Here is a 27059-nt window from a genome sequence, read left to right as displayed (position 1 = left end):
AAGTCATGCAGTAATACAAGAAACACTTGCTTACCGGGTAGCCGAGGATGCCTGCGGCAGACAGGTATTCCATATCTACAAGCCTATTGCTCAGATGTTTACTTCTGTTGTTGCTGCTACATTCATTAAGCTCCATAGCACCTGATGATTTTGCGCGTGTCACTTAACTTCTCTAGACTTTGGTTTCCCGTCAATAAAATAAGAGAGTGTACCCACGATCTCTTCCAGTTTGAAATCTTCTCACACACCGCCTTTCTCTTCTCTCCGCCCCCTCCCAGTCCCTTCCATAAAAAGAGGGACAAATAACTGTCATTGCCAAGGCTTGGTTTGATTGAAAGTTATAAAATCCACATCAAGGGGATGTGGGCAAATGAGAATAAAACAAAGCAATGAGGAGACCTTTAGTCCATCTTTTCTGAAAAAAAAAAAAATTAAGTGGTTAGATTTCTTCCCCAAAAGGAAGTTGCCCGGTGTAATAGTTCGGGTATTTGATTTCTTTTCAAAGCCAAAAGATCAGAATTCAAATCTCTAATCTGACACTTATTGACACTGTGTGACCTTGGGTAAGTCACTTAACTCTCTGGGACTCAGCGTCCTCACCTCTAAGTGAAGTTGGATTAGATAGCCTCAGCGATCCTTTCAAGCTGTAAATCTAGGCATTCAAGGGAGTTGGAGCCCTGAGCAAATTCAGAGGAATGTCCTCATTTCAAATCTTTTCCATTTTCCCTACTTTATGTGCTGATAGGGGAATAAAGATGAAGGGAAGGAAGAAAAGATTCGATGGGAAGAATTAAAAGGGTAAACTGTCTTATAATTTATTCTATTATGATAGGTTTCTTTCCCTGCAGCTCCTATATTGATGGAGCAATGGGAAAGACGGTCTAGGTCGAACAAGCAATACCTGATTCCTGGGACCGAGACTTTATTATTCTCCAATATGTGGTTACCCCCTCCCCAAAGGCAGAATTTATTATAGAACCTTCCAAAAGCAACGTTTTCCAGTGTTTCCCAAGGTCTTCCATCCAGTTCAGCTGCCACCTTTTCCCCTACCCACCCCACCCAATCCCCCCACCTCCGACTTCGCTCTCCGGTTTGGCAATTTCCAAGCTGTACGTGCAGACTACAAGGAGAGAACTCTACCTCCAGTGCAAGATCCTGCTGCCCAAGCGGAAAATAACCGGCTGGACACACTTAGGGGCTTTCCCAAAAAGAAAGGGTGGCTTTTCCTGAAGCCAAGGGAGAGTAGAAGAAAAAACAAAAGAGGAGTTCCCCGTTCGATGACCTCGCTTCTTTAAGACTCGAGAGTGAAACTTTGTTTCCCACTGCCCATACAACATGCGCAGCATCCCGACAGTCCCTTCTTAGGAGGAGGTGTCTTCCCAGGGTGGAGACCTGGAGGCTGGCTTCCAACACAGCTAGCGCTGGCAGGGAGGCTGAGATCGCTGAGCCACACAGGGTGTGAGGGACTGAATCGGGTGATCAGTGCGCGGGAGGAGCAGGGAGGGGAAGGAAGAGGAGGCTGCGCTGAGCAGCCAGGGTCAGGCGCGTCTTCTCTCACGCGCGGATCCAGGGCTGGAGAGGTTTTTAGGCTGCTGACGTAACCTGGCAAGCTTGGGAAGGGAGGAGCGGCCGGAGCCAGACCCAGACAGACTTCGGGGAGAATTCTTCAGTTTTCGAAGCGGGTGCGGAGTAGGTCTTGGGTGAGGAGAAAAAGCATACATCGAGACCGAAGCAACTTCGGTGGGAGTTTGCTCCGGCTTCCTGCAGAGCGCTTTCGGGGCTGCGAGCGGGTCAAAGCACTACAGAGCCTGTTTTGATAACAGCGGAGGAGGGTTAGCGGAGTCGGGGAAGGAGGGACTTCACTTTGCCAGTGTGCTAAAGGAGGGGGAGCCAGTCTCAGACCGCTGCCCTCCAGGGGGAGCGGAAGAAGCACCAATGCCCACGCTCCCGCAGCCGGAGGTGAAAGAGGAGGTGGGAGCGTAGTAGCTGCTGCCAACCCGGAACCGTCCCTCCAGAAACACCGGCCTTTCTCTGGAAGAGCTGGAGCCGTCTCCTCCCCGTCCAGCGCAGAGACTGTGAGCGGAGCGGTCCGGCTAGGAGGATGAACGGGGACAGCCTAGCCATTTCCAGCTCATTGCCCACAATCCCTTACTACAAGCTCGCCGATCTGCGCTTCCTGAGCCGGGGGGCATCAGGCACCGTGTACTCGGCACGCCACTCCGACTGGCGCGTCCAGGTGGCAGTGAAGCACCTGCATTTCCAGACCCCACTACAGGAAAGGTAATGACCCCCACCCTCCTCGGTGGCCACAGGTACACGCGTCTCCGCCACCAAAAGGTGCACACCCCCACTCCGCGCCTTCCCTACGCCCTCCAATGGCTCGTGGATGTGGCCAGGCAACACGCGCGCACGCACATGCTCACCTACCGAGGTGAGCGCTTCCCTGCCACCCCTGGGCACCTCCTCCTGAATCGGGCTGCCTTGGAATTTACAGTAGAAGCAGGTGGGAGAGGGGTATGGGGAAAATTTAACCTTCGGTCTTTTGCCCCGTTGTTTAGGGTAGAATCAGATTTCTGCCTGTCTCCTAAATCTCAAGCCCCGTATCATTGCCACGCCAAACCTAAACGCACCTCCCTTTGCTTGGGTTTTGTGTCTGGCCTTTATGGATATACCATTTAAAATCTATATAATTGGAACGGCTCATTAGGGTTTTTGTTTGGTTTTTTTGGTGGTTGTGCCTCTTGTTGATTGTCTTTAAGAAAGTTTAAATACCATAGCACATTAGACTTGCATTATTCCTCCCACTTTGGAATTGAGGTCACTGGAAGCGGGAGAAACTGCCTCTCATTCTTATTGTGTGTGGTAACTGGTGGGAGATTGCCTCTGATGGCCTCTGGCCGATTTAGGGGAAATGGCTAAGTTTGAGGAAACTCTTGCTTTCGATTTCAGTTTCAGAGCTATTAGCAACCCAATTCTTCGATTCTGTTTGTGCCAACTATAGACAGATGCTGGTCCGTGTGTATACTGTTCTTTCCTTTGTGATTTAACTGTATCCTACAGTTTTGCAATGGTCTCACTTTCATGACCAAAACATTTTCTCCTCCCAAAGAATGAATCATAGAAGGTTAGAGTTTTAGGGGACTTAAGAGGGACAAGTCAAGTCAACCCCTTAATTTTACAGGAGTGAAAAGTGGGGCCCAGAAAAGTTAAGATTTGCCCAAGGTCTTATGGTGGCAGAAAACTCAGGGTTTTTTGTTTGTTTTAACTCCTAGACTGAAAGACTTTTCTGCAACTGATGTTATGTATATTTGTAATATTAAACTACAGCATAGTGAAAGACTCGATGTGTGTTTTCTCTTTAAATACGATTTTAAAATATTGCTCAGCCTCTTCCAGGTCCTATCTCCCAGAATCTCTTCCCCTTGCTGCACTCCCCAACCCCCATTCCCATGTCATCTTCAACTATTAACATCTAAAAATGGGAAGTAGCCAGCAGTTGAGGCTTGGGTAGCCCACTAGGCAGCTTACAGCATTAGGTGCTTGGGCATCTCCGGAGTTTGCTTCCCCTCACTTGCACACTAGAATCCAGTCTGATGATGTGTAGGATTTGATGTTTGTTTGCTCTGGCCCCCTTTGCCTTGGAGGAACTGAGGTTAGGTCTTTATCTATAGCTGACTGCAAGTAGTTGGTGATAAGGGTGGATATATTTTAGGCCTTCCTATGCAAATGTTATATGTAAATATTATTGATGGGCCCATTAGATATTTGATATCTGACTCTGTCTGAGTAGGAGTAATGGGAATTTGCATATCACTTTATAGTGATGACTTTATATAGAGATGACTTATATTTAGCAATTCAGAGGCATCTCATGAAATTGAGACCTGGGTTTGAATCCTACCTTGGACATAAACTACCTTACATGATCACAAGGGAGCCAGAGCCTTGATTTCCTCATCTATAAAGTGGGAATATTTGTACCCCTTACTTCACTAAATTGTAAAGTGAGTGTTTCACACTCCTCACCATGCTACATAAATGTGAATTATAGCTCAGAAGACAAGCCTGTGAAGTAGGGTATGCAAGTAGTGTTATCTTATGTAGTAAATTAAGTGAGTCACAGAGAGTCTCTACATGACTTGGTCAAGATCATACAGCTAATATGTGGTGGCACAGGGCACTCTGTGGAGTCCTCATAATTCTAAGCTTAGTACTTTCTCCTGAACAACACTTCACTACCCCTCACCATCTGAAAGAATTTTTAAACACCAGTCCCTTCAAGGCCACTGCAACTTTTCACAGTGTATCCTGTTCTCCCACTTGTTACCAAGGTCTTTGACTTTGTAATGCTTTCATTCTGGTCTTTAAGAGAGCAGCATTTACTAAGGCTAAGCACAGGGCTGGGCAGGCCATTGACTCACAGTGTCTCTCCTCACCTATAAAGTGAGGATAATAATATTCTTGCCTCTTGGCCAATGACTATTTTTCAGCACCAAAAATAAGAAAACATGGCCTGACAGAGGAATCAGTTTTCAGTCGAAAGAGCCCTGGTTGTGGAATCAGAGGACCTGGCTTCAATCCCACCTTCGAAAAGATCTGCATGACTTTGAGAAGGTCACTTAGCTTCTCTGGGCCTCACTTCCCTCATCTGTAAAATGAAGGAGCTTGACTAAATGGCCTCTTGACATCCCTTTCACCTCCAGAACTGAAATCCTTTTGCAAAACCTCACTTTTATTTTCCTGACTGCCCTGGTACTGGTTCTGGAAATCTGAGATATCTAGGAACAGTGGCTGTGAGAAGTCATCTACGATTTTGTCTTTTGTGATCATGGGGAGGGATGGAGAGAGCATGAGGTGGGGGGAGGGGAGAGGGGTGTAAAGGGAGAAGGTATTTATGCTGCCATAAAACTTTGTCATTCTTATTTCAGAAACAGGGGCACATTGTGCAACTTGTACCTTCTATCCGATTAGCATTGTGGTTAAAATGATAGATCCTCCTCCTCATCTAGAAAAGACAAAAGGATAAAGAAAAATTGAGAGGGCAGAAAATCAGACTAGATGTTTGGTGGCCTGTGGACAGAACAATTGATTTTTCATTTTCCAAGGGCATGTTTTAATGATATGTACATAAAATCTGATGGGCTTATCTCCTCCAATCTGAACTGCTGAAGTGTATTAAAACCATTAAAAAATCAGCTCTATCATTCTTCCTAAAACTTGACAAAGAACATTGCTACTACATGCTGTCTTCCCCCACCCATTTATCTGCCAAGCAAAAATCCCCATCTCACTTTCGGTAAAAGTAAAGGGTCAGAGTAGAAGAGGGATGCTTCCATCCAGTTTAGTAAATATTAGTTGAGATCCTATTTGCTGGTCACTATGCTAGATATTGTTTGAAGCCGAACTGAAACTTAAGCCCCACTGTCTGACATTTTGTCTCCTTGCCCAGGAGTCATCAGTTCTGCCTTCTTCTCTCCTGCTTTTGGGCCGTGAAATTATCTCATAAATGTTGCGTTGTCTGCCTCTACTTCTTGGAACGGTTCAGGGCAAGTCTGAGTGTCTGATCTGGAATATCTCTTGGTCCTCCTTAGTCCAGGAAATGCCAAAGGGTTGAAGTGGCTTGAGAGTCAACCCATCTTCACCCTGAAACCAGCTCCTCCTCCTCCTCCTGACTTTCCTGTTGTTGTTTTTCAGTTAATGACAGTGCCATTCTCCTAGTCACTTAGATTTGAAACCTTGGAGTCCTCTGACTCCTGACAGCTTGCTGTTCCCTGTCTCTGGTCAGTTGCCCTGTCCTATGTGATTCTTCAGTGTCAATTCATTCTGTCCTCTCTTTTCCTTTGCTAGTGCTGCAACCCTACATCAGTCCCTCACTGCATCTTCCCTAAACTATTCTCTCCAATCTCTCTCTAAGGTCCCCATTTTCTCTTGAATCCTTCTCTATGTTAGTCTTCCAAAAGCATACCTCTAATTATGTCATTCCCCTTCTTGGAAACCCTTGTCATTTCTTCTGTCAGGAAGACCCAGGTTTGAGACCTACCTCAGACAGCTACTTGAATGTCTGACCCTGAGCAAAGCTAAGCTTCTCAATCCTCTAGGCAAATCCTTCACACGCAGGAAGAGGCCTGCCTGAAATGTTTGAGGGAGTTTCCTTGTTCAAGAGGTCCATACACAGGCCTAGACCCTACTAACCTTTTGTTTGTGTCTTCTCTTCATTTGCCCTCTCCATCTGCACCATCCCCACCCGTCTGTATCCTACCACTTTTTCTAGGACAAACAAAAAGAACGCCAAACCTGAAGTCATTGGACCTGAGCTGGAATCCCAGCTCTGCCACTTACTTCTTATATGACCTTGGACAAATCACTGAATCTCTCTGGGACTCAATTCCCTCATCTATAAAATGAAAGGGATGAATCAGGTGGCCTCTAAGATCCCTTCTTGGACTAGGAATCAGGAGACTTGAGTTCAAATCCTGGTGTACCACTGTGCGACCTTAAGCAAGTCACTCCGCAGACCTCAGTTTCTTTATTTGTAAAATGAGGGATTTAGACTTGATGATCTCCAAGGTTTTTCCTAGCTCTGATAATCTATAAATCTATAGAACTTTCTACTTTGTGCTGTAGGTTTTTTTTCTTTATCCCCCTTACTAGATTATAAAATCCTTAATGGCACACTGTACCTTTTTTAAAAATTCACTCACATCTAGCATAGCGCCTTGCATGTAGTACCCATTCAATAAATTATTATGAGAAAATTCTGTTCATTCCAAAAGGGGAAATCGAGGTATGGAACCACCTGGGTGGATTTCTAGTGCCAATGTTCTTTTCCTAACTAAGTCCCTAACAAAATGTGGTTGGGGGGCCTTTGAGCCTCATACAGCTAGTCTCTTCATATTTTCTAAATCCACAAAATTCCAAAAGGATAATGAGGATTTTGTTTTGTGGGGGAGTTTTATATACAGAGAGCAAAGGTACTGGACCTGGGATGTTTTTGTTATATAGGGAACTCTAGGATGAGGAAATTCTCTCTACTAGTGCAGGCAGGTCGATAACTTCTTCGCAGTTTGTTGTCTTAGTGGTGACTTGCTCAGGGTCAGACATTCAAGCAGCTGTCAGAGGTAGGACTGGAAGTCAGGTCTTCCTGGCTTTTAGGCCAGCTGTCTAACCTGCTGTCTTCATGTTACAGACAAATGCAGTGTTTTCTTCAGTCATTTATTCAATTTACTAGTTATAGTTCACTCACTAAACTGATTATAATTTAGGTGTTTTCCAAATAAATCTTTTCTCTTGTGCCAATTAAAGTTTAATATTCATAATAATCCCATACATTGGTCTTGCCCTTCTTACCATATAGATGCTTCCCCTGATGTTATTTTATCCCCATGACAGTCCTGTGCAATGGGTAGAGTAGCTGTTGCCTTATATTCAAGATGAGGAAGTTAAAATGCACAGCAGCATGCCAGAGGTCACACAGCTAATTAGTGGTGAATTCAGGACCAGCTAATGGAATTGCCTTAAGTATTTGTTTTTCATTACTTCCAATAAATTATACATTTTCTTCTTCTAGTGAAATAAGCGATATCTTAAAAGAAGCCAAGATTTTACACAAAGCAAGATTTAGTTATATCCTTCCAATTTTGGGAATTTGCTATGAACCTGAGTTCTTGGGAATAGTCACTGAATATATGAACAATGGATCGCTCAATGAGCTCCTGCACAGGGTAAGGACAGCAGATTTTCTGCAGTCATTGCTTTCTCTTTGTTTCGTATGAAGTCGATGTGGTGCTTAGAGTGACTCAAGTTTGTTCAGTTAGTTGGAGAAGGAAAACCTCTGCTGAATGAAAACAAGAGTAATCAAAGCCCTCAGTGGTAAACCTTTCATCATTGTCACGAAGTATATGGTTAATGTTGTTCCTATAAGTGAAAATACAGTTGAGGCCACCTCTGCATTAGGTGAGAGAGGGACCAAAATATTTCTTTTAGGAGGGCTTTCCCTAGTGCTTTACCTTTAGAACACCTGCCCCTCCTATTCATTTGTATTCACTCTTGCTGAGATCTGATAGAGAAGGAGCAGAAATCAGGGGAAGTGCAAGCTTAAGAGCCAGCTAGGGGTTCACCACAGGATTCCTGAAACAATCATTACATCTCAACTGTGAGTATTTACACCTCAAAAATCAGCAAATGCTACCACGTGGGCTTGATTTATTGTCTTGTGGATTGTCCAGACTTAAGAAAGTGATAAAGAAAGAGTTAATAATGCAAATTAAACTTAAGAGTACTAAAATATATAATTTTAACATAATAGTTTAGCCATATATTAATTATATATTACTGTATATTGATATGTAAACATATTAAGATATAAAATACTTAAAAGTATTAAAATATACAATATAATGTAATATGCTAAGATATATTAATTATATTACTTTATGTTAACATATTCAAATATAAAATAATTCAAAGTATTAAATTTAAAAGTATTTTATGCATTTTGGAGAGTGATTGTTAATCATTTATCAGCACCCTACTGCTAGTAGCTTTCATTCACAAGCTTCGCAGCTCATTCCTCTCATTGACAAAACCGATTTTATGACAGGACAAATTAGGATTAAAAGTATAGTGACACCCATTCCTATAGCTCTGACTAAACCAATTTAGTGAGTGTATGTGAGATAAATTGAAAGGATATTGCCTTTTCAATACATCTAGAATTTTTTTAAATTTAATTACCCATTTACTGGCTTTTTATGTTTTTACTAAAGAAAGGGGTTGTTAGCCTGAAGTCTTTGAATTTGTTTGTTTGTTTTAATAGTCTGATAGCTAGATTTCAATACTGGTTTCATTTGCAATTACATGTATATTATTTTATGCGTTCAAAAACAATCTGAGGACTCCATGACACCAAAAAGGTTAGGAACCTCTGCTCTAAGATAAAATATAAATGTAAATATCAACATTTTCTCTATTATGTTCTTAAATCTAGGCAATCAACAAAACAATAAATGAAGCCCTGATTTGTAGCCCTTGCTGATTTCTAAGATATAAATGCTCATGGTGATAATTTAACAATTAGCTCTGGCTCCTCAGTAAGATTCAGCTCCAGCATCCTCCCACATTTAGGCCATTTTTCTCCCAAAGGTACAGGAGCCCAGGTACTAAGAAATTAAATGGCTAAACCACAGAAATTGTTGGGCTTTTTGTATGAACCCAGCACTGGAGAATTAAATCTTCCCTTTTTTTGGAGAGGGTAGGTGAGGCAGTTGGGACTAAGTAACTTGCCCAAGGTCACACAGCTAGGAAGTATCAAATGTCTGAGACAGGAGTTGAACTCAGAGCTGGTGCTCTATTCACTGCACCCCCTAGCTGCCCCGAATTAAGTCTTCTTATCCAACATTTTTAAAGGTTTCAAATGTGAAATATTATGCTATTTTGTCACCATATGGTTATTTTGTTATTTTAATAAAGAGAAATGACTATCCTGACATCGCATGGGCACTGAGATTCCGAATTTTGCATGAAATTGCCCTGGGAGTAAATTATCTTCACAATATGAACCCACCGCTGCTGCATCATGATTTGAAGACTCAAAACATCTTATTGGATAATGAATTTCATGTTAAGGTAAATAGGGATTTTTTTTTACTTCTATCTCAATTCTAGAACCTATACTAAGTGTTCTGTAGTTTGTAATTAAGCTAGTAACTTTGATGTAAACCCAAGGGTGATGCAATATATTTCCTGAACTCATAGAAAACACAAGTACTCCTAAATTTTGTTTTGGAAAATTATTAATGAAAAGCATTGAGTGTACATTTAATGTTTGAGACTTTTTTGCCATACTTAAAGATTGAGAGTTGGAAGGGACCCACAGGTCAACTGGTCTAACCTAGGCGTAGGGAACCTGCGGCTTTGAGGCCACATGTGACCTTCTAGGTACTTATGTGCAGCCTTTTGACTGAGTCCAAATTTTACAGAACAAATCCTTTTATTAAGGGATTTGTTCTATGAAATTTGGATTCAGTCAAATGGCTGCACTTGAGGACCTAGAGGGCCACAGGTTCCCCACCCCTGGTCTAACTGAACCTTGAATTCTGTCTGCAGTAGCTTTGTCAAGTGGTCATCTGGCCTCTGCGTTGGGACCTCTAGTGAACAGAAATGTCAGTCTCCTTCCCTCTCCTCCTTAAATTAGCCCATTCTAGTTTTGGACTGCCTTGGTTGTCAAGGTTTTCTTCATGTTAGCTGAAATTTACCTCCCTGTAATTTGAACAGATTCAAAACCAACAAACTTAACAGATATGTAGCAGACACTTCCTGTGTGCAGAGCACTATGCTGTGCACTGATAAAAATACATAGTTTACATAAGATGAGGTCTCTGCCCTCAGGGAGCTTATAGTAGGAGAATATTATTACTTCACTGAATCAGCGATCTCTATGTGTACTCCCTCCAGCAAGTGCAGATTATAGCCCATCCACACCCTTTAATTTTATACTGGTATTGTCTATATCCTCCCATAAATCCCCCACAGGAGATCTGCCCATCATGCCTGAGGCCTTCCTCTAATTGTCTTGATGCTGCATACATACTAATGGATTATATATTCTGTGCATGAATATCCACAACCAGCCTACCTTCTTTTCTGTCTGCCTTCTATCTGTCCTCCCACAGCCTCTCACAATTTGTCATTGGTAGTGTATTGAAGGTCACTCCTGCCTGCCCTGAACCTCTCCATGACCCTTTGAGTGATCTTCAACTTAACTTCTTCAGAAATTTTAGTATTCTGTGTTTTGCCACTGTATAGCATTACCAGAAGAATATTGGTGCTAAATGATGAACCTTTGTGTCAAGGAGAAGGTTGAAATGATTAAAAGTTTTGTCTAGTTTCCCAAAGATAAACCATCAGACCACTCTCTTCCTTCTATTAGTTTGAGACCAAATTCACTATCCCCCTGCAGGGTTAGGTAGACCAAATACATTTCCATCTAATTGCATTTTATAGCTTAGGCAATAGGTAGTCTTCATCCACTTAGTTTTTCCTGGGTGGATAGTTAGACTGAACTCTTGAGTGATTATGGATCTAACTTAGGATACTGGACAGTATTCAAGGATGGTGCAAATGAACATCACTGAATACACAAATAACTAATACAAAGTTGTACCCTGGGGAGGTGTTAAGCTCTACAAAAATAGCCGACACAGAGCATTTACAGTTTACAAAGCACTTCACATCCGTACAAGTAGTATTACCTCCATTTTACAAATGAGGAATATGAAGGACAGTGAGGTTAAGTGACTTAGCAGAGAAGAAAAAGCTAATAAGTGGCAGAGCTGGGATTTTAATGAAGGTTTTCTAATGCCACACCCACTTTATTATATCACAGCTGCCTCTAGCAATAAGGTACGTGGGAGAAAACATCGTTACTAACTCAGAGGATCAGAGAAGGCTTCAAGGAGGAGATGGTATTTAATTGGACCTTATAGGATAGCTGGGTTTCAATTAGGCAAAAAGGTTAGAGAACATACCAAGCATAGGGAAAATTGTGAGCAAAGACATGCAGGTAGAAAAGCCCAGGGTATTGTACTGGGACACAATAGTACAATTCAGGTAGAGAAGAGTGGATAAGAGGAAGTAGTATTACAAAAGGCCGCAAAGATAAAAAAGATGATGCCAGATTAAGAATAAATGAAAGCAGAAGAGCTTTAATTTTTGTTGTTGTTGTTGTCGAGTTATTTCAGTTGGGGCCAACTCTTTGTCATCCCATTTGGGGTTTTCCTGGCAGAGATACTGGAGTGGTTTGCCATTTCCTTCTCCAGCTCATTTGACAGATGAGGAAACTGAGGCAAACAAGGTTAAGTGACTTGGACAGGGTCACAAAGCTAATTAGTGTCTGAGACTGGATTTGGACTCAGGTCCTCCTGACTCCAGTCCCGGCTTTCTATCCACTATGCCACCTAGCTGCCCAGTCATTAATTAAGATATAGATTAATAATTAATACAGTAATCTCTGATGAATTGAAATGGAAAATCACCTGAAGGGCCATGCTAGGCATAATTGAGCTGCAACATGTTTCCAGTGACAAACGATGAAGGAAGGAAACAAGCATTAATTAAGCACCTACTATGTTACCCTGCCTTGTGTTAAGCCCTTTACAAATACCATCTCCTTTGGTCCTCACAACAACCCTGGGAGGCAGGTGTAATTGCTGTACCCATTATAGGTTGAGGAAACTGAGGGGGGAAGAGGCTAAACGACTTACCTACAGTCACACAGCTGGTGAGTATGTGAAGCTACACTTGAACCTTCAGGTCTTCCTTTCTCCAGGCCCAACGTGCTAGATGCTGCATCACTGCCTTGCCTATGAGGAGCATTGTGATGGCAGCTGTACCGGACCCAAAGTCCGCAGACCTGAATCCCTCTCTGGTCACTTACTTGCTGTGTGACCCTGGGCAGATCACTTACCCATTCTGAGCCTCAGTTTGGTTTTGTTTTTTAACCCGTAAAAAATACAGGAGCCGAAGGAGACCATCGAGAAAATATTTTGTAAACCTTAATGTGTTAACAGTAATGTGAGGTAGTGTTATGTTTTCTAACAAACCCTGCTAAAGATCAGATAAAATGAAAAATAGAGAGGAGTGTATTCAAATACAGGGGTCACTTTAATGTCCCTGTGAGAAGAAGGAAGGAACAAGCATTTATTAAGCACCTGGCCTGTGCCCGGCACTGTTTTAAGGACTTTTCAAATATTGTTTTGTTTATTCCTCACAACAGTTCTGGGAGATAAGTGCTATTATTATCCCCATATTATGGTTGAGGAAACTGAAGTTAAGTGACTTGCCTAAGGTCACACAACTCTTCAGTGTCTGAAACTGGATTTTGAAGTTTGGTCTTCCTGACTCCGGGCCCAGTGTTCTATCCACCATCCCACCTTGCTTGGGCTAAGTTTTGTACAGTCGTACCAAGCCCTAACATTCTGATTCCAAAAATGTATTCAACATTTCCTGTCTGCTTGGCACTGTGGACAAAAGAATTATGTTCTAATTTGCCAATACATAGAAAGGTCTGTCTGTGGTTTCATCAGTGTGGGTGTTCCTTCTATAGTAAAAAAATCCCTTCCATCCTTTAGTTCAGGTTCTTAACTGTTTTGTGTATCCTGATCAGAATGATGCTTTTAAGTGCATAAAATAAAATACGTAGGATTACAAAGGAAACCAATTGTACTGAAATACAATTATTAAAACATTTTATAAACATGTTTACAGACCTCAGATTAACTACCCCCTTGCCTTGAGAGGCGTACTTAATGAACGCCTGTGGCCAGAAGGGTTCATGACCTGGTAGCCAGCCTTCTTGGACCTTCTCAGTTCAGCACAGCTCAGCCGTTAATCGAACAACAGACACAGCTCATCACCCGGTCATACTCAGAGCCTTTGCGACTTGCCAGGGACCTGCTAAAACTTGCTTTCCACTAAGAAGCCAAGGTCACTTCTTTACCATGATGAGACATCTGAGCTGGGCTTTAGTGGAAGCCTCTTAGATTAGCCCTGTGAACATTCATATGAGGAAGTAAACATTAGTCAGCATCAAAAGGGCTATAAAAATCCAGATTCCAAAGCTTGTAAAGTTAATAAGCTTTATTACGTACCATGATTTTCATTTTGGTTCCTATCTGTAACTGTCGGTGATTTTCAGTTAGTAATTATTCTATTGGATAATTACAGCAATATCTTAGATATAATTAAGATACCTGACAAATTATACTTGATTACAAGTCATAATTTTAAATAATTTGCTAGCTACAGAAATAGCAGTATAGCCTATAAAAGTTATACAATATGCATTCAAAATACACTTTTAAAAAACTGCCTTAGCCTTGTTTATAGTATAAGTATACAGTGTGTTTTCTAGTTCACAAAGGCAATAGACTATACACACACATATTCACATATCTATATGTATATATGTGCGTATGTGTACATATACATATATGCATGTTCTTCAACATATCAATCAGTGATAATTAGAGTACCATATTCTGTTTCATTCTTATTCTTTGAAACTTGGATCCCCTCTTTTTGTTTTGTTAAAGATTTACAGAAATCACAGATACACAGCAATGAAAAAATAATTTACTTGTTGTAAAGATAGAAAATAACTTTTTACCCGTGTCTGTAAATAGTCACCCAACATTTTAAAAAACGTTGTATCAGGTTTTCATCGACTTCCTCTTGATCAGATCTACAATGGAGAGTGAGGAATGCTGAGGAAGGAAAGAGAGGGAGAGAGTCAGAAACAGAGAGATAAAAAGATGCCACAGAAACTCAGTAATTATCATTCACCTAAACCAACAGTTTTTAGCCTAGGTTCTGCAGACCCCTAGAGACAGACAGATAAATTCCAGGCAGGTACATGAACTTCTTTTAAAAGTATTTTGATAACTCCATTACAATAAAGCTAATTTATTTTGTAATCTTAATTTATTTTATTCATTAAAATATTATTCTGAGAAAGCATCCATATGCTTCATCAGACAGTCAAAGGGGTCCATGACACAAAATGATTGAGAACCCCTGATAATCATTGAAAACATCCAGTCAAAAACTGGACATTGAGAATATGGTATTAGAAGAAATACCTTCCCTCCACGCATTGTTTCACTGCATTTTCTATAGTAATCTTACGGTTTTAAATATCAACTAAGCAATGATAGAAAATGAAAATGACAAAAATAAATTCAGTAAAATAGAAATAACAGTAGGAGAAATAAAGAAAAAATGGCTTTTGAAAAATTTAAATGAAGACCTAGGTTCCTAAAGCCTATCCTTCTTCATGTGGCAGGCTCAACAAATCTAGGTACTCGTACTTGTGGCACTTAATGTTTTCAAAAGTAATTATTTGATGGTAAATTTTAATTTGAAGGTACAAGTTTCGGTATTAAACATGTTCATGAAAATTCCATAGAGGCAACTTGACTTAGTGGAAAGTGTTTGGTCATGAATCATGGTATTTGAATTTAATTCCTACCTCTCTGCTGACCTTGGGCAATTAATCTAACTTCTCGGTGCCTCAGTTTCCTCCCTTGCAAAGAGAAATGAGTTAGGTGAAATGATTCCTAAGATCCATTCTAGCTTCCAGTCTATGAGCCTATGGACTAAACCTCAACTGACACTTTTGCTAGTTACCAGTTTAAACCAGGGGAAAATCAGTTGCTGAAGAGTTGGTTTTCTGAAAGTTTTTATGGAATACACCTGGATTTCCTCAAGGCATTTGACAAAGCTTATGATATCCTTCTGGGCTGTATGGAAAGACAGGTGCTGGATAATTGGATAACAAAACAATTCATAGTGATTAGAGACAGTATGGTATGGACGAAAGAGAATGGGACTTAGAATCAGGAGAAGCCTGTAGCATATCCTAGCTCAGATGCTTACTAGCATAGGCAAATTCTTAAACCTCTGTGAGCCTCATTTTCCTCATCTGTACGAAAGGGGTGATAATATTTGTCACCATAAAGAGTTGTTTGTGGACTCTAGTTTTTACGGTGCTTACGGCCAAAAGAGAGATTCATTTATCAGTGGAAATTCTTTGAACTGAATCTCCCAGGAAGCTTTGCACCCCCTCCTCAACTATCAGAATTTCACATTTCACTCCTATCTTCAAGAAGACAAGTCTTTTTTAAAAATTGGACGTGCTAGAAACATGCTTACCTAGTCAGAGTACACACTGGGTAACATTGCCACACTGTGGAACTTATGCACAGCCTTCTAAGAGGTATTCTTCAAAGAATTTCCCTGCAATTAATGAGGCTTTCTCTTAGCCCAAGGCATTTTAAGAATGTAGAGTGCACAAATATACCACTTTACATTGTTATAGGGTTTTTCTTGTAGGAAAAACTTGGTAAGATTTAAAACATTATATAAATGTGAATTGTTACTGTTATTGAACAAATGGACCCAAAGAAAGTTTCCTGTCTCTGTCTGTGTCTCTAATTCCATCTCTGTCTCTGTGCGCCGACCCCCCCCTTCTCTCCCTCTCTCTCTCTCTCTCTCTCTCTCTCTCTCTCTCTCTCTCTCTCTCTCGTGTAGAGTAGGTCTCTGCCCTTGACTCTCTTCTGTTTATCATTTATATAAATAGAATCTATAGAAGGCATGGACAGCATGCTTGCCAAAATTACACGAGACACAGGTGAAATGGAGAATTAACCTGCTGGATGACAGAATTAAGATTTCAAAAAGATAGATTTGTAGAGGATACAACAGTGGCCTAACACTAACACATGGAGAATTAATAGAGATAAATGTAAAAGCTGGTATTGATTTTTTTAAACTTGTTTTTACAAAATTTTGAGTTCTAAATTTTTCTCCCACCCCTTCCTCCTTCTCAAAACAGCAGGCAATTTGATTTACATTATATATGTGCAATCATGTAAAATATTTCCATATTAGTCATAGTTGTGAAAGAAGAAATGGACCAAAAGGGGAAAAAACCATGAAACAATAAAGTGAAAATAGCATGTTTTGATCTACATCCAGAGTCTCTCTGTTCTTTCTCTGGGTGTGGATAGCTTTCCATCATGAGTCCTTTGTAATTGTCTTAGATCATTGTATTGCTGAGAAGAGCTAAGTCATTCAAAGTTGATCATCATACAGTGTTGCTGTTACTATGGACAGTGTTCGCCTAGTTTTGCTCATTTCACCTTGCATCAGTTCATATAAGTCTTTCCAGGTTTTTCTGAAAAGCACCTGCAAAGGAAGAGTTGTTAAAGGAGTCTGTGGAGAAATTTCAGGCAGCTGGTGAACTTGGGTGGGGAAAAAAGTTCATCTTTGTTTTCAGTAAGCTGTGGTTTCCTTTGTAATCCTATGCACTTTATGTGTTTAAAAACATTCTAGAAGGTGTCCAGAGGCTTTGCCAGACTATCATAGGAGTCTGTGACACACGAAAAAAGGTTGCAAGCTCCTGCTTTAGAGGAAAGTATGTTGAGTGGACCCCTTAGAGAGAATTTACAGAGGGACATGGACAAGAGTGGTATGGATATTTGTAATTTATTGTGTTGGAGAGCATGCCCCTCTCCAGCCTAATGAGACCAAAGATCCATCTGTGTTATTAAAGTACCTACTATTCACTGACCATTTATTTGGGATGTTGTAGAGGAGTCACATGCTTCAGGCAGAGGCTCTGACAGAGGACTCTTCCAACTCTAGATTGTATAAGTATCCCCTAAAAGTAATAGATCTGGAAGGATGAAAATGCAGTTAGTCAGGTCTGTTCTAATAGGGGCCCTAAGTATGAGAAGCAAGATCATAAAGGAAAAGAAGAATTTTGACCAGATCAATAAATGAAAACTGATAGTTAAATTTTTATCTCATTATAGAGTATGTTTTAAGTTTCATTAGTAGAATGAAACTAATACTAACTATAGTCAGTTGCTTTTTCTATACCAAAGATAATAAATTCAACCTTATTCTCCCTTTGTGCTACCATAACTTATAAATTGAACTATTAGAAGTTTTCTAGTTGGTCTTTCCCTCTCCAATCCATCCTCCATGCCTGTAACTTATAAAATCATCTTCCTAATGCACATGTCCTTCCCATGCTCAGAGATCTTCGGTAGATTATAAATTATAAAATTCTTAGCCAGGTACTTAAGGCCCTCTGCAATCTAGCTACAACCTTCCCTTGACAGCCTCATTTCCATGATTCCCTTTCATGGACTACTTGGTGTTGCCTAATGTTGCCCCTCCTATTTCAGCTTATTTAAACACTCTATCCCTCCCCATTTCTGGAATACCAGAATCTGCCTAATACCATATCTACCTAATCAAAATCCTTTTCTTCTTCAAGGCTCAGCTCAGCTATCCCTGCCTCCCTGAAGTCCATGTCTTATATTATATTTTTTGTGTACCTTTCATGACCTTGCATATAAATAGTGTTCAGGCCCCAGCTTAGCACTTGGGGCAGAGGAGGAAAGCAAGGAAAAGTCTGAAATGCACCTCAGATTTTGAGAAAACAGATTTCAAGGATTTAGGAAAAAAGAAACAAAGTGCCTATGGATTAAAAACTATAGAGGAAATCATCTCAGAAGTGTGGACAATTCTTAAGAATGGGATGTTATATCTTACACTATTTACCAAGATAAGGTCAAAATGGATACGTGACCTAGATATAAAGAAAGATATTCAAGAAAAGTTGAAGAATATGCAATACATTGCTCATCAGACTTACAGGTAGGTGAACAATTTATGAATAAACAAGAGAGAGAACATAGTGAGGTATAAAATGGATAATTTCAATTACATTAAATTTTGTACAAAAAAAGTACCAAAATCAAGAAGGAAAGTAGAAAATTGGGGGGAAAGTTTTATAGACTGTTTCTCAGATAGAGGTGTCATATTTAAAGAATTTTGTAAAATCTATAAGAATGAGTCATTCCCCAATTGATAAATGGCAAAGGATATGAACAGGTAGTTTTTAGATAAAGAAATTAAAATAATTTATAGTCATATGAAAAACATCTTTAGATCATTGATTAGAGAAATACAAATTAAAACAACCTTGAGATATCATTTTATAACTATCAGATTGGCTAAAATGATTGAAGGGGGAAGTGACAAATGTGGGAGGCAATGTGGAAAAAGTAAGATACTAATTCATTGTTGGTAGAATTTTGGAGAGCAGTCTGAAATTATGCCCAAAGAGTTATTAAACTGCCTATACCCTTTGACCTAGCAATATCACTACTAGACCTATTTCCAAAGATAATTAGGGAAAAAGAAAAAGAACCTATATATTCTAAAATATTTACAGCAGTTCTCTTTGTGGTGGAAAAAAACTGGAAACTGGAGGGATGCCCATCAATTGGGGAATGGCTGAACAAGTTGTGGTGTATAATTGTAATGGAATACTGCTGTACTACAAAAAATGTTGAGCTCGATGATCTTGGGAAAACATGGATAAGACTTGCCTGAAATAATGAACAGCAAAGTGAGCAGAACCAAGAGAATGTTGTATACACTAACAGCAATACTGTTTGAAGAATGACTGAGTGAATAAGTCATTTTGACTATCATAAATACCTAAATTAATTTCAAAGGACTTATGAAGGAAGATGCTATATGTATCCAGAGAAAGAACTGACAAATATAAGTGTGTATAGAATGATATTATATATATAATATTATTTATATATATATGTATATATATAAATATACACATGCATACACACATATTTGGAGGAACACTAACATCTAGGGGGATCAGGAAAGGTGTCCTGTAGGAGGTAACACCTGAGCTTGCCTTGAAGGAAGCTCCAAGGCATACGAGAAGAGAGGCTTTCAGGACTGAAGGACAGCCTGGGCAGAGTCAGGGATACAAAAGATGCAGTGTCATGCACAGGGAGCAACAAGGAGGCCGGTTTGACTGGAATATAGAGATATGTGCAGGGTGGGGGGTGGGGCAGGTAATGAATAGTCAGTCTGTTAAGATGAGTTAGAACCAGATTGTGAAATATTTTAACATACTGGAGTTTGTATTTTATCCTGGTGACAGTAGGGAAAACTGAATCATCTTAAGTGGGAAGGAATTGGAGGGAAGGGAAGCGTGATATGGTCAGACCTGCACTTTAAGAATGTTGTTTGAATATCAATTGAAGATCAAGGAAAGAATTTTCTTGTCCCTAAGGCCCTTGAAACTGTCAGATGGTTAAAAAACAGAAACTGTTATGATTTTATCATTGGAAATGATGTTAAAGGAGAGGAATTACCATCTGATTTGCTGGGAACTTTCCATCTTCTTTCAGGTGAAACCTTCCCTATATGTTATCTTCCTCATTAGAATTTCAGTTCCTTACTAGGCCCAAAGGGCTATAAAAATGTGCACACCCTTTGACCCAGTAATATCACTTTTAGAGCTGTATCCCATAGAGAACATACAAATGGGAAAAGGACCCATATGTACAAAAATATTTATAGCAGCTCTTTTTGTGGTGGCAAAGAATTGGAAATTGAGGGGATGCCCATCAATTGGGGATGGCTGAGCAAGTTGTGGTATATGAATGTAATGGAATACTATTGTGCTGTAAGAAATGAGGAGCAGGCAGACTTCAGAAAAACCTGGAAAGACTTTTATGAACTGATGCTGAGTGAGGGCAGCTGAGCCAGGAATACATTGTACATAGTAACAGCCACGTTGTGTGATGACTGATCTTGATAGACTTGGCTCTTCTCAGCAATGCAAGGATCTTAGACAACTCCAAAAGACTCACAATGGAAAATGCTATCCACATCCAGAAAAAGAATTATAGAGTCTGAATGCAGATGGAAGTATACTATTTGCTCTCTCTCCTTTTTGTTTTGTTGTGTTTCTTCTTCCTCGTGGTTCATTCCACTGGCTATAATTCTTCTTTGCAACATGACTAATGTGAAAATATGTTTAATATGAATATATATGTAGATCCTATATCAGATTGCATGCCATCTTGAGGAAGGGGGAGAGAAAGGAAGGAGAAAATTTGGAACTCAAAAGCTTATGGAATTGAATGGTGTAAACTAAAAATAAATACATTTTTTAAAAAGATTTTTAAACGACCAAAAAAAAAAGAATTTGAGCTCCTTGAGAGCAGGGACCAGCTTATATCCCCCAGGGCTTCGTGCATTTTTGTTGTTCCGTTTTGTCTAATTCTTTGTGACCCCATTTGTAGTTTTGTTGGCCAAGATACTGGAGTGGTTTGCCATTTCCTTCTCTAGCTCATTTTGCAGAGGAGGAAGCTGAGGCAAACAGGACTAAGTGACTTCCCCAGGGACACAGAACTAGTAAGTGTCTGAGGCCAGGTTTGAACCTGGGAAAATGAATCTTCCTGACTCCAGGACCAGCACTCTATCCACTGTGCCACCTAGTTGCCCTTTTGCACACAGTGTTTAATGCATGTTTTATTCATTCATTCACTTTGGTAGCTGTTAGGAAGATGGATATGTGAGGGGAGAGAATAAAGACATACTAGAGAAAAATTAGGAGATTATGGCAATAGTCCAGGTGAAAGGAGATGTGTACCTAAACTAAAGATGTGATTGTATAAGTGCAAAGGAGGCCATGAATGAGAAAGGGGTGAGAGAGTTCTGGATTTGGAGACAGGAAGACCTGAGTTTGACTCCTGCCCCAGACACTTGCTAGCTGCATGATCCTGAGCAAGTGACTTAATCCTGAAGCTTCAGGTTGCTCATTTGCAAAATGGAGATGATCATAGTGCTTTTCTCCCAGATTTATTGTAAGGATCAAATAAGATAACATGTAAAGTATTTTGCAAAGTTGGAAATTATATGTAAATCCTATCAATGATGATAATAATGATGGCAATGATGATGATGAAAAAGATAGGACCAACAAGACTTGATGACTGATTAGCAAAGAAAAGAGAGGAAGAAAGTAGGAGTGAATAAATGAAGAAAGGTTGCTAACCTGGGTGATTGGAAGTACTATCCTTCCGAAGTACTATCCTTCCAAAGTACTGCCTTTGCTCCAAATAGAGAAGTTAAGAACAGGGTTTTGTTTTTTGTTGTTTGGGTTGTTTTGGGGGGTTTGCTGGGTTTTTTTGCTGGGAGATGGGGAGAAGTTGGGAGACAATGAGTTCAATTGTGAGTATATTTGATTTTGAGGTGCCTATAAGACATTCATTTTAAATTATCCAGTAGGAGAATTAGAACAGAAAATAGATGAGGATCTGTATGTTTGAGATCGTCTGTATAGTAATGATAGTTGAACCCATGGAAGCTTATAAGATCACCAAGATGAGTGTAGACAGAGAGGAAGAGTATGCAGGTCAGAGATCTTGGGGTACACTCAGGCAGAGGAGGTGGGACGCAGATGATGATCCAGCAACGGAAGCTGAGAATGAACAGGTAGGAGGAAAATCAATAGAGCAGTTTCATGAGAAACCAAAAAGAGATTGCACCTAGGAGTAAAGTATAGCCAATTGCCAAAAGCTGCAGAGAGGCCAAGAATAAAGACTGAGAAGAGATAATTGGATTTAATGGTTAAGAGATCATTGGTGATCTTGGCAAGAGATTTTAGTTGAATGAGTTGGGTCAGAAGCCAGATTGCAGTGGGTCAAAAAGTGAGTGGGTAATGAGAAAGCATAAGTAATGAGTATAGCCAGCTTTTTTTTCTAGGAAGTTGGTGGTAGAAAGGGGAAGAGATATAGGATGATGGTTTCAATGAGGAAAAGGTCAAAAAAGTTTTTATTTTTAAGGATTGGGGTGATCTAGACATATTTGTAGGCAGTAGGATAGCAACCAGTAGATAAAGAATGATTAAAGGTTATAAAGAGAGGATGATTAAAGGAGGAAGTTCCTGGATGATAAAGAGGGCATGGGATCAAAGCCACAAGTAGAAAGGATTTGGTCTTGGCTAGGGAAAGGACCATGTCTTCCTCTGATATTGGATATAAAAAATAATAGGGAATGATGTTGTGGGAATTCGAGTTGTAGAAATGGAGAGAAGGAACTTCTGACAGCCTAAATGAGACAGCATCCTCTGCCAGGATAGTGGGGAAGAGGAGTTGTATAGGTGGCTTGAGAAGAGAGGGTTTTGAACAGATACTGTGAAGAATAGAATAAGAGTAAAAGGATCACCATGCAGAAGTGAGAGCCCAGTTGAGATTTAATATAATTTTTGGTGGACTCCATAGGCAGCATAGTTACATGGTTGTTCAAGTGGTCTACGCAGTTCTTGCGTAGGGCTAGTGGATTGAGGGAGTAATACAGGGTTGAGGTTTGGAACTGATGAGAAGTGATAGGCCAAGAAGGCAAGGGATTTTAGAGTAGTGGTCAGAGTAAAGTTAAATTGGCAAACTGGCAATCTGACAGATTGACAGATTGGCAAAATTGGCATATCTTTGTTGGAGATAAGAGGATTGAAGAAGGGTTTGTACTTTTGCTTGAGGTGGGTAGAATGATACCTGACACCAAAAAGAAGGCAGAGCTTTTGTTTTCTTTTACCTAAGAGATTGATCTTTGAACTGGAAAGGATGGAACAAAAAAATGGCTAATAGGGATTTGATATCCAGTATAAGCAAGGATATAGTAAAAGAGGTTATTGATGAATCGAACTTATCTGGCCCAATTGAACGACGTCCTTGAGAACTGGAAGGTGTGGTTGCTGATCTCTGGAAGACCCTGTGTAATGGGAAAGGATCTTTAGAACTTAAAAAGGGCAAATATTTTCTTTACTTCCAAAACAGGAGAAGAGGATGGAGTCTTAGCTAGGCTTTAATTCCCAGTAAGCTTTTAGAAAGTAACATTGAAGGAATGTTTAGAAAACCTATTAAGGTGAGTGTTGATCCTGAGGAGTTAAGGCTTCATTAAGGTCATGACAAACTAAACTCTTTTTTAAAAAAAATAGTTAACAGGATACTGGAACCAGGAAATGGTGCTGATTTAGTTTACCTAGATTTTGGCAAAACATTGGACTAAGTCTTCTTGTGGATTACAAAGATAGAGATAGAGACAGAAAAGTAGGGGGTGGATGATAGTGTATCCAGATCTAGTCGAACGGCCAAACCCAAAGAGCAATCATTAATAGTTCAGTTTTATCTTGGAAGGGGATCTCCGGTAGAGGGCCTTGGGAATTTGGTTTTGATCTGATATTGGTTAACATTTTCATCAGTGACTTGGACAAAGATCTATAAATGATGTGCTTATCAGATTGTCAAATGACACATAAGTAAGAGAAAGAGTCTCAGGATTTTTTTAGAGTTCTTTCTTCATAATCTAAAATGTTAAGACAAAACAAGATTTAGTTTAGTTGAGATGAATTTGGGTTGAAAGAATCAACTTCAAATTTATTGGCTGGACTGCAAAAGACCAAGGGGGGGGGCATGGGGGTGGGGGAGGGAGTCGCACAGGGAGGGGAGGTCAATGGGGCAGCTAGGTAGTGCAGTAGATAGAGTGCTGGGCCTGGAGACTCCAGCTTCAAACACTTCCTGTGACCATGGACAGGTCATTTAACCCTGTTTGCCTCAGTTTTCTCATCTATAAAATGAGCCGGAGAAGGGAATGGAAAACCACTCCAGTATATTTGCCAAGAAAACCCCAAATGGGGTCACAAAGAGTTGGATGTGACTAAAATGACTAAGCAGTAATAGTTTTTAAAAAGCTCTGTGTGAGTCACCAGTGGGTTATGATAGCCAAGAAAGTTGATGCAATCATATGCATTATGTACATTAAGCGAAACATCATGTCTAGGCCTCGGAAGTGTATATTTCTGCTGTTCAATTCCCTGGTCAAGCAAGTGCTGGAATTTTGCATTCAGACTGGGCACCATGTTTTAGGAAGGACATTGACAAACTGGAGAGAGGCCTAAAGAAAGCTGCCAGAATGGTGAATGGGCTTAAGATCATGCCATATGAGGATCGGCTGAAGGAATTGAGGCTTGTTAGCCCAGAGAAGAGAAGACTTAGGGAGGGAAATAACTGTCCTTAAATAGTTTAAAGGGAATAAAAGGGAAAAAGAAACAAAGGGAATAAGCTTTTTTCTATTATGACTCTAGAAGCATAGGTTCCCCAAGTGGTCCATACTGCCTCCCTCCTTTACCCCCCCACCCTGGGAAGGGGGAATGATGAAGGGGGCACAGTAGTAGCCTCAGGTGACACCAACTTTTTTTTAAAAAGAAACCATTAAAGTGTTAAAAAAAAAAAAGTAGATTTCCAGGGCAGGGGTGTGCTGAGTAATTTCTTTTTTGAAAAGAGGGTGGTAGGCCAAATAAGTTTGGGAATCTTTGCAGGGAGTCTCTAAGAATAATGGGAATCAATAATATTAGAATAATTATCATGTAGTATTAGTAATATTATAGTAATAACAACTAGAAGTGCCATATAGTAATAATACTGTAGGGCACTGTTGCCCTATAGTAATAGGACAGTAATAATACTAGGTGGCACAATGGAGAGAATGCCAGGTTAGAGTCAGGAAGACCTGAGTTCAAATCCCACTTCATACACTAGCTGTATGACCCTGGGCAAGTCACTTAACCCTGTTTGCCTTGGTATCCCCATCTATAAAATGCTTTGGAGAAGGAAATGGCAAACCACTCCAGTATCTTTGCCATGAAAACCCCAAATGGGGTCACAAAGAGTAGCACACGACTGTGACAAGTGAACCACAACAATGATGCTAGAATAATAGCGATAATAAAATAATAACAGCTAGCATTCTGTGTTGCTTTAAGGTTTACACAGTGGTTTGTGTGGTTTCTCACATGATCCGCACAACACCCTTTGAAATAGGTACTCTTATGATCCCCATTTTGCAGATGAGAAAACAGGTTAAGCTGCTTTCCCAAAGATATGTAGCTAGTAAGTAAGCATCTTAGACAAGATTCAGGAAGTATCAGTAGATGGTACAAAAAGACAGATTTAGCCTTGATCTAAGGGAAAACTTCCTAACCATTTGTTGAGTCATTTCAGTCGTGTCTGACCCTTTGTGATGCCATTTGTGGTTTTCTTGGCAAAGATACTGGAGTGGTTTGCCATTTCCTTCTCCAGCTCATTTTACAGATTAGGAAATAGTTAAGTGACTTGTCCAGGGTCACACAGCTAGTGTCTGAGGCTGGATTTGAACTTAGGCCCAGCACCCTATCTACTGTACCATCCTACTATCTGCCTTCAAATATGAATAGCATCAACACTTAGGGAGATAATGATTGACAGTAAAGCAGCATGGCAGTGCATCTTATTTCCTCCATTAGTGAAAGATTTTGTTCCTATTGCCCAGAATGAGCTGAGTAGATGATTGAGAATTTCCAACTACAAGCTGCTATTATGTCTGGATAATAGACTTCACCATCATTCCTCCTACCTTCCCCGCCAGCACTGATGAAGAATCAGGCTCATTGAGTCACATTTTCTGGTGTGAGCCCTTTGTGTCTGGCCCATCCCACCCAGGATTGTGGCTATGTTAATTACTGTCCTGGCACACAGTCCAAGGTCAGAACCAAAAACAAACTCTCTAACAAAGAGAGCAGTCAGAATTCAGGTCAGGTTACTCGTCTGCAGTTCTAAACACAGAGATCAGGAATCTGGGGTGAGGCAGAGACAGCCAACAGGAAGCCAATTCTGGAACTCACAAAGTTCTGTTAGGGAGTAGTAAGGGAAGCAGGCTCCCAGCTTCGGTTTCACAAACTGAGAGGCTGATGTTGCTTATCAGAGAGCAGAGTCTGGGAGTCCTTGAATAGCCACCTTAATTACCTTAGTGGTGCCTCTTCCTCCCCCTGCCCCTTACTGGCACCCAGAAATATCAGAGGGTGAGTCCAGCCAGTACCTAAACAGGGATCATTTCAACAGTGTTTCTGACAAGTGACATCCAGTCTCTGCTTGAAGATTTCCAGTGATAACAAACACTAACATCCCCAGCCCAGCTCGGCAGGGTCCCATGTATTGCTTCAACACCTCCAGAGGGAATTTATAAAAACACTTGTAAAGTAAAACATTTTCAAAAGAACATCATAGAAACAGTAGCAGAAGTTAGTCAAATTAATAAATATTATATACAATCCTGCCTGAAAGTATATATAATGATGTCTTAATTATCTGTGTTTGTGTGATACAATCCTTCCAAACAGCCTCCCCATAAGGGTGATGGACCATGTCTCATTTAAACTTTGTATGTCCCCCAGTCCCTAACATTGTACTTTGCACAGAACAAATCCTTAATAAATGTTCACTGAATTAACGAGTGAACACTTTAACATGGAAGAAAATGCCCTTTAACATTTAGTTACATTTGAGTTGTCAACAAAATTGTCAGGACATTAAACAATTTTAATTTATGTCTTTTTCCTCTGTCAGTTAGAGTATAAGCTCCTTGCAGTCAGGAACTATTCTTTTTTTGTCTTTGTATCCCCATTTCCTAGCACGCATGGTGTCTCACAGAGAAATATTCTACTGCTCTGACCTTAACTTTTAATTTAAAAAGAGTAGGGATTTGAAAGGTCTCTAAAGGCCATTCCTATTAATATAAAAGTACTTCTCAATTTTTTTTAGGATCACTTTTTCAGGCAAGAAGTCCTAAGG

General features: G+C 40.2%; 1 protein-coding gene across 1 annotated transcript in view; it reads left to right on the top strand.

The window, feature by feature from the left end:
- The first annotated feature begins 1537 nt into the window (after window positions 1-1537).
- RIPK2 (receptor interacting serine/threonine kinase 2) overlaps window positions 1538-27059 on the top strand; it is a 53874-nt gene continuing 28352 nt past the window's right edge. Inside the window, exons 1-3 of the mRNA XM_036741894.1 lie at window positions 1538-2280; window positions 7568-7721; window positions 9469-9624. Coding sequence (XP_036597789.1) covers window positions 2102-2280; window positions 7568-7721; window positions 9469-9624 — 489 coding nt within the window. The 5' untranslated portion in view covers window positions 1538-2101. The remainder of the gene's footprint in view (window positions 2281-7567; window positions 7722-9468; window positions 9625-27059) is intronic.

The sequence above is a fragment of the Trichosurus vulpecula genome, chromosome 1 (assembly GCF_011100635.1).
Source record: "Trichosurus vulpecula isolate mTriVul1 chromosome 1, mTriVul1.pri, whole genome shotgun sequence".
NCBI classification, from domain to species: Eukaryota; Metazoa; Chordata; class Mammalia; order Diprotodontia; family Phalangeridae; genus Trichosurus; species Trichosurus vulpecula.
Note: the sequence above shows the minus strand (reverse complement) of the source record. Positions and strands in the feature narration are given on the sequence as shown.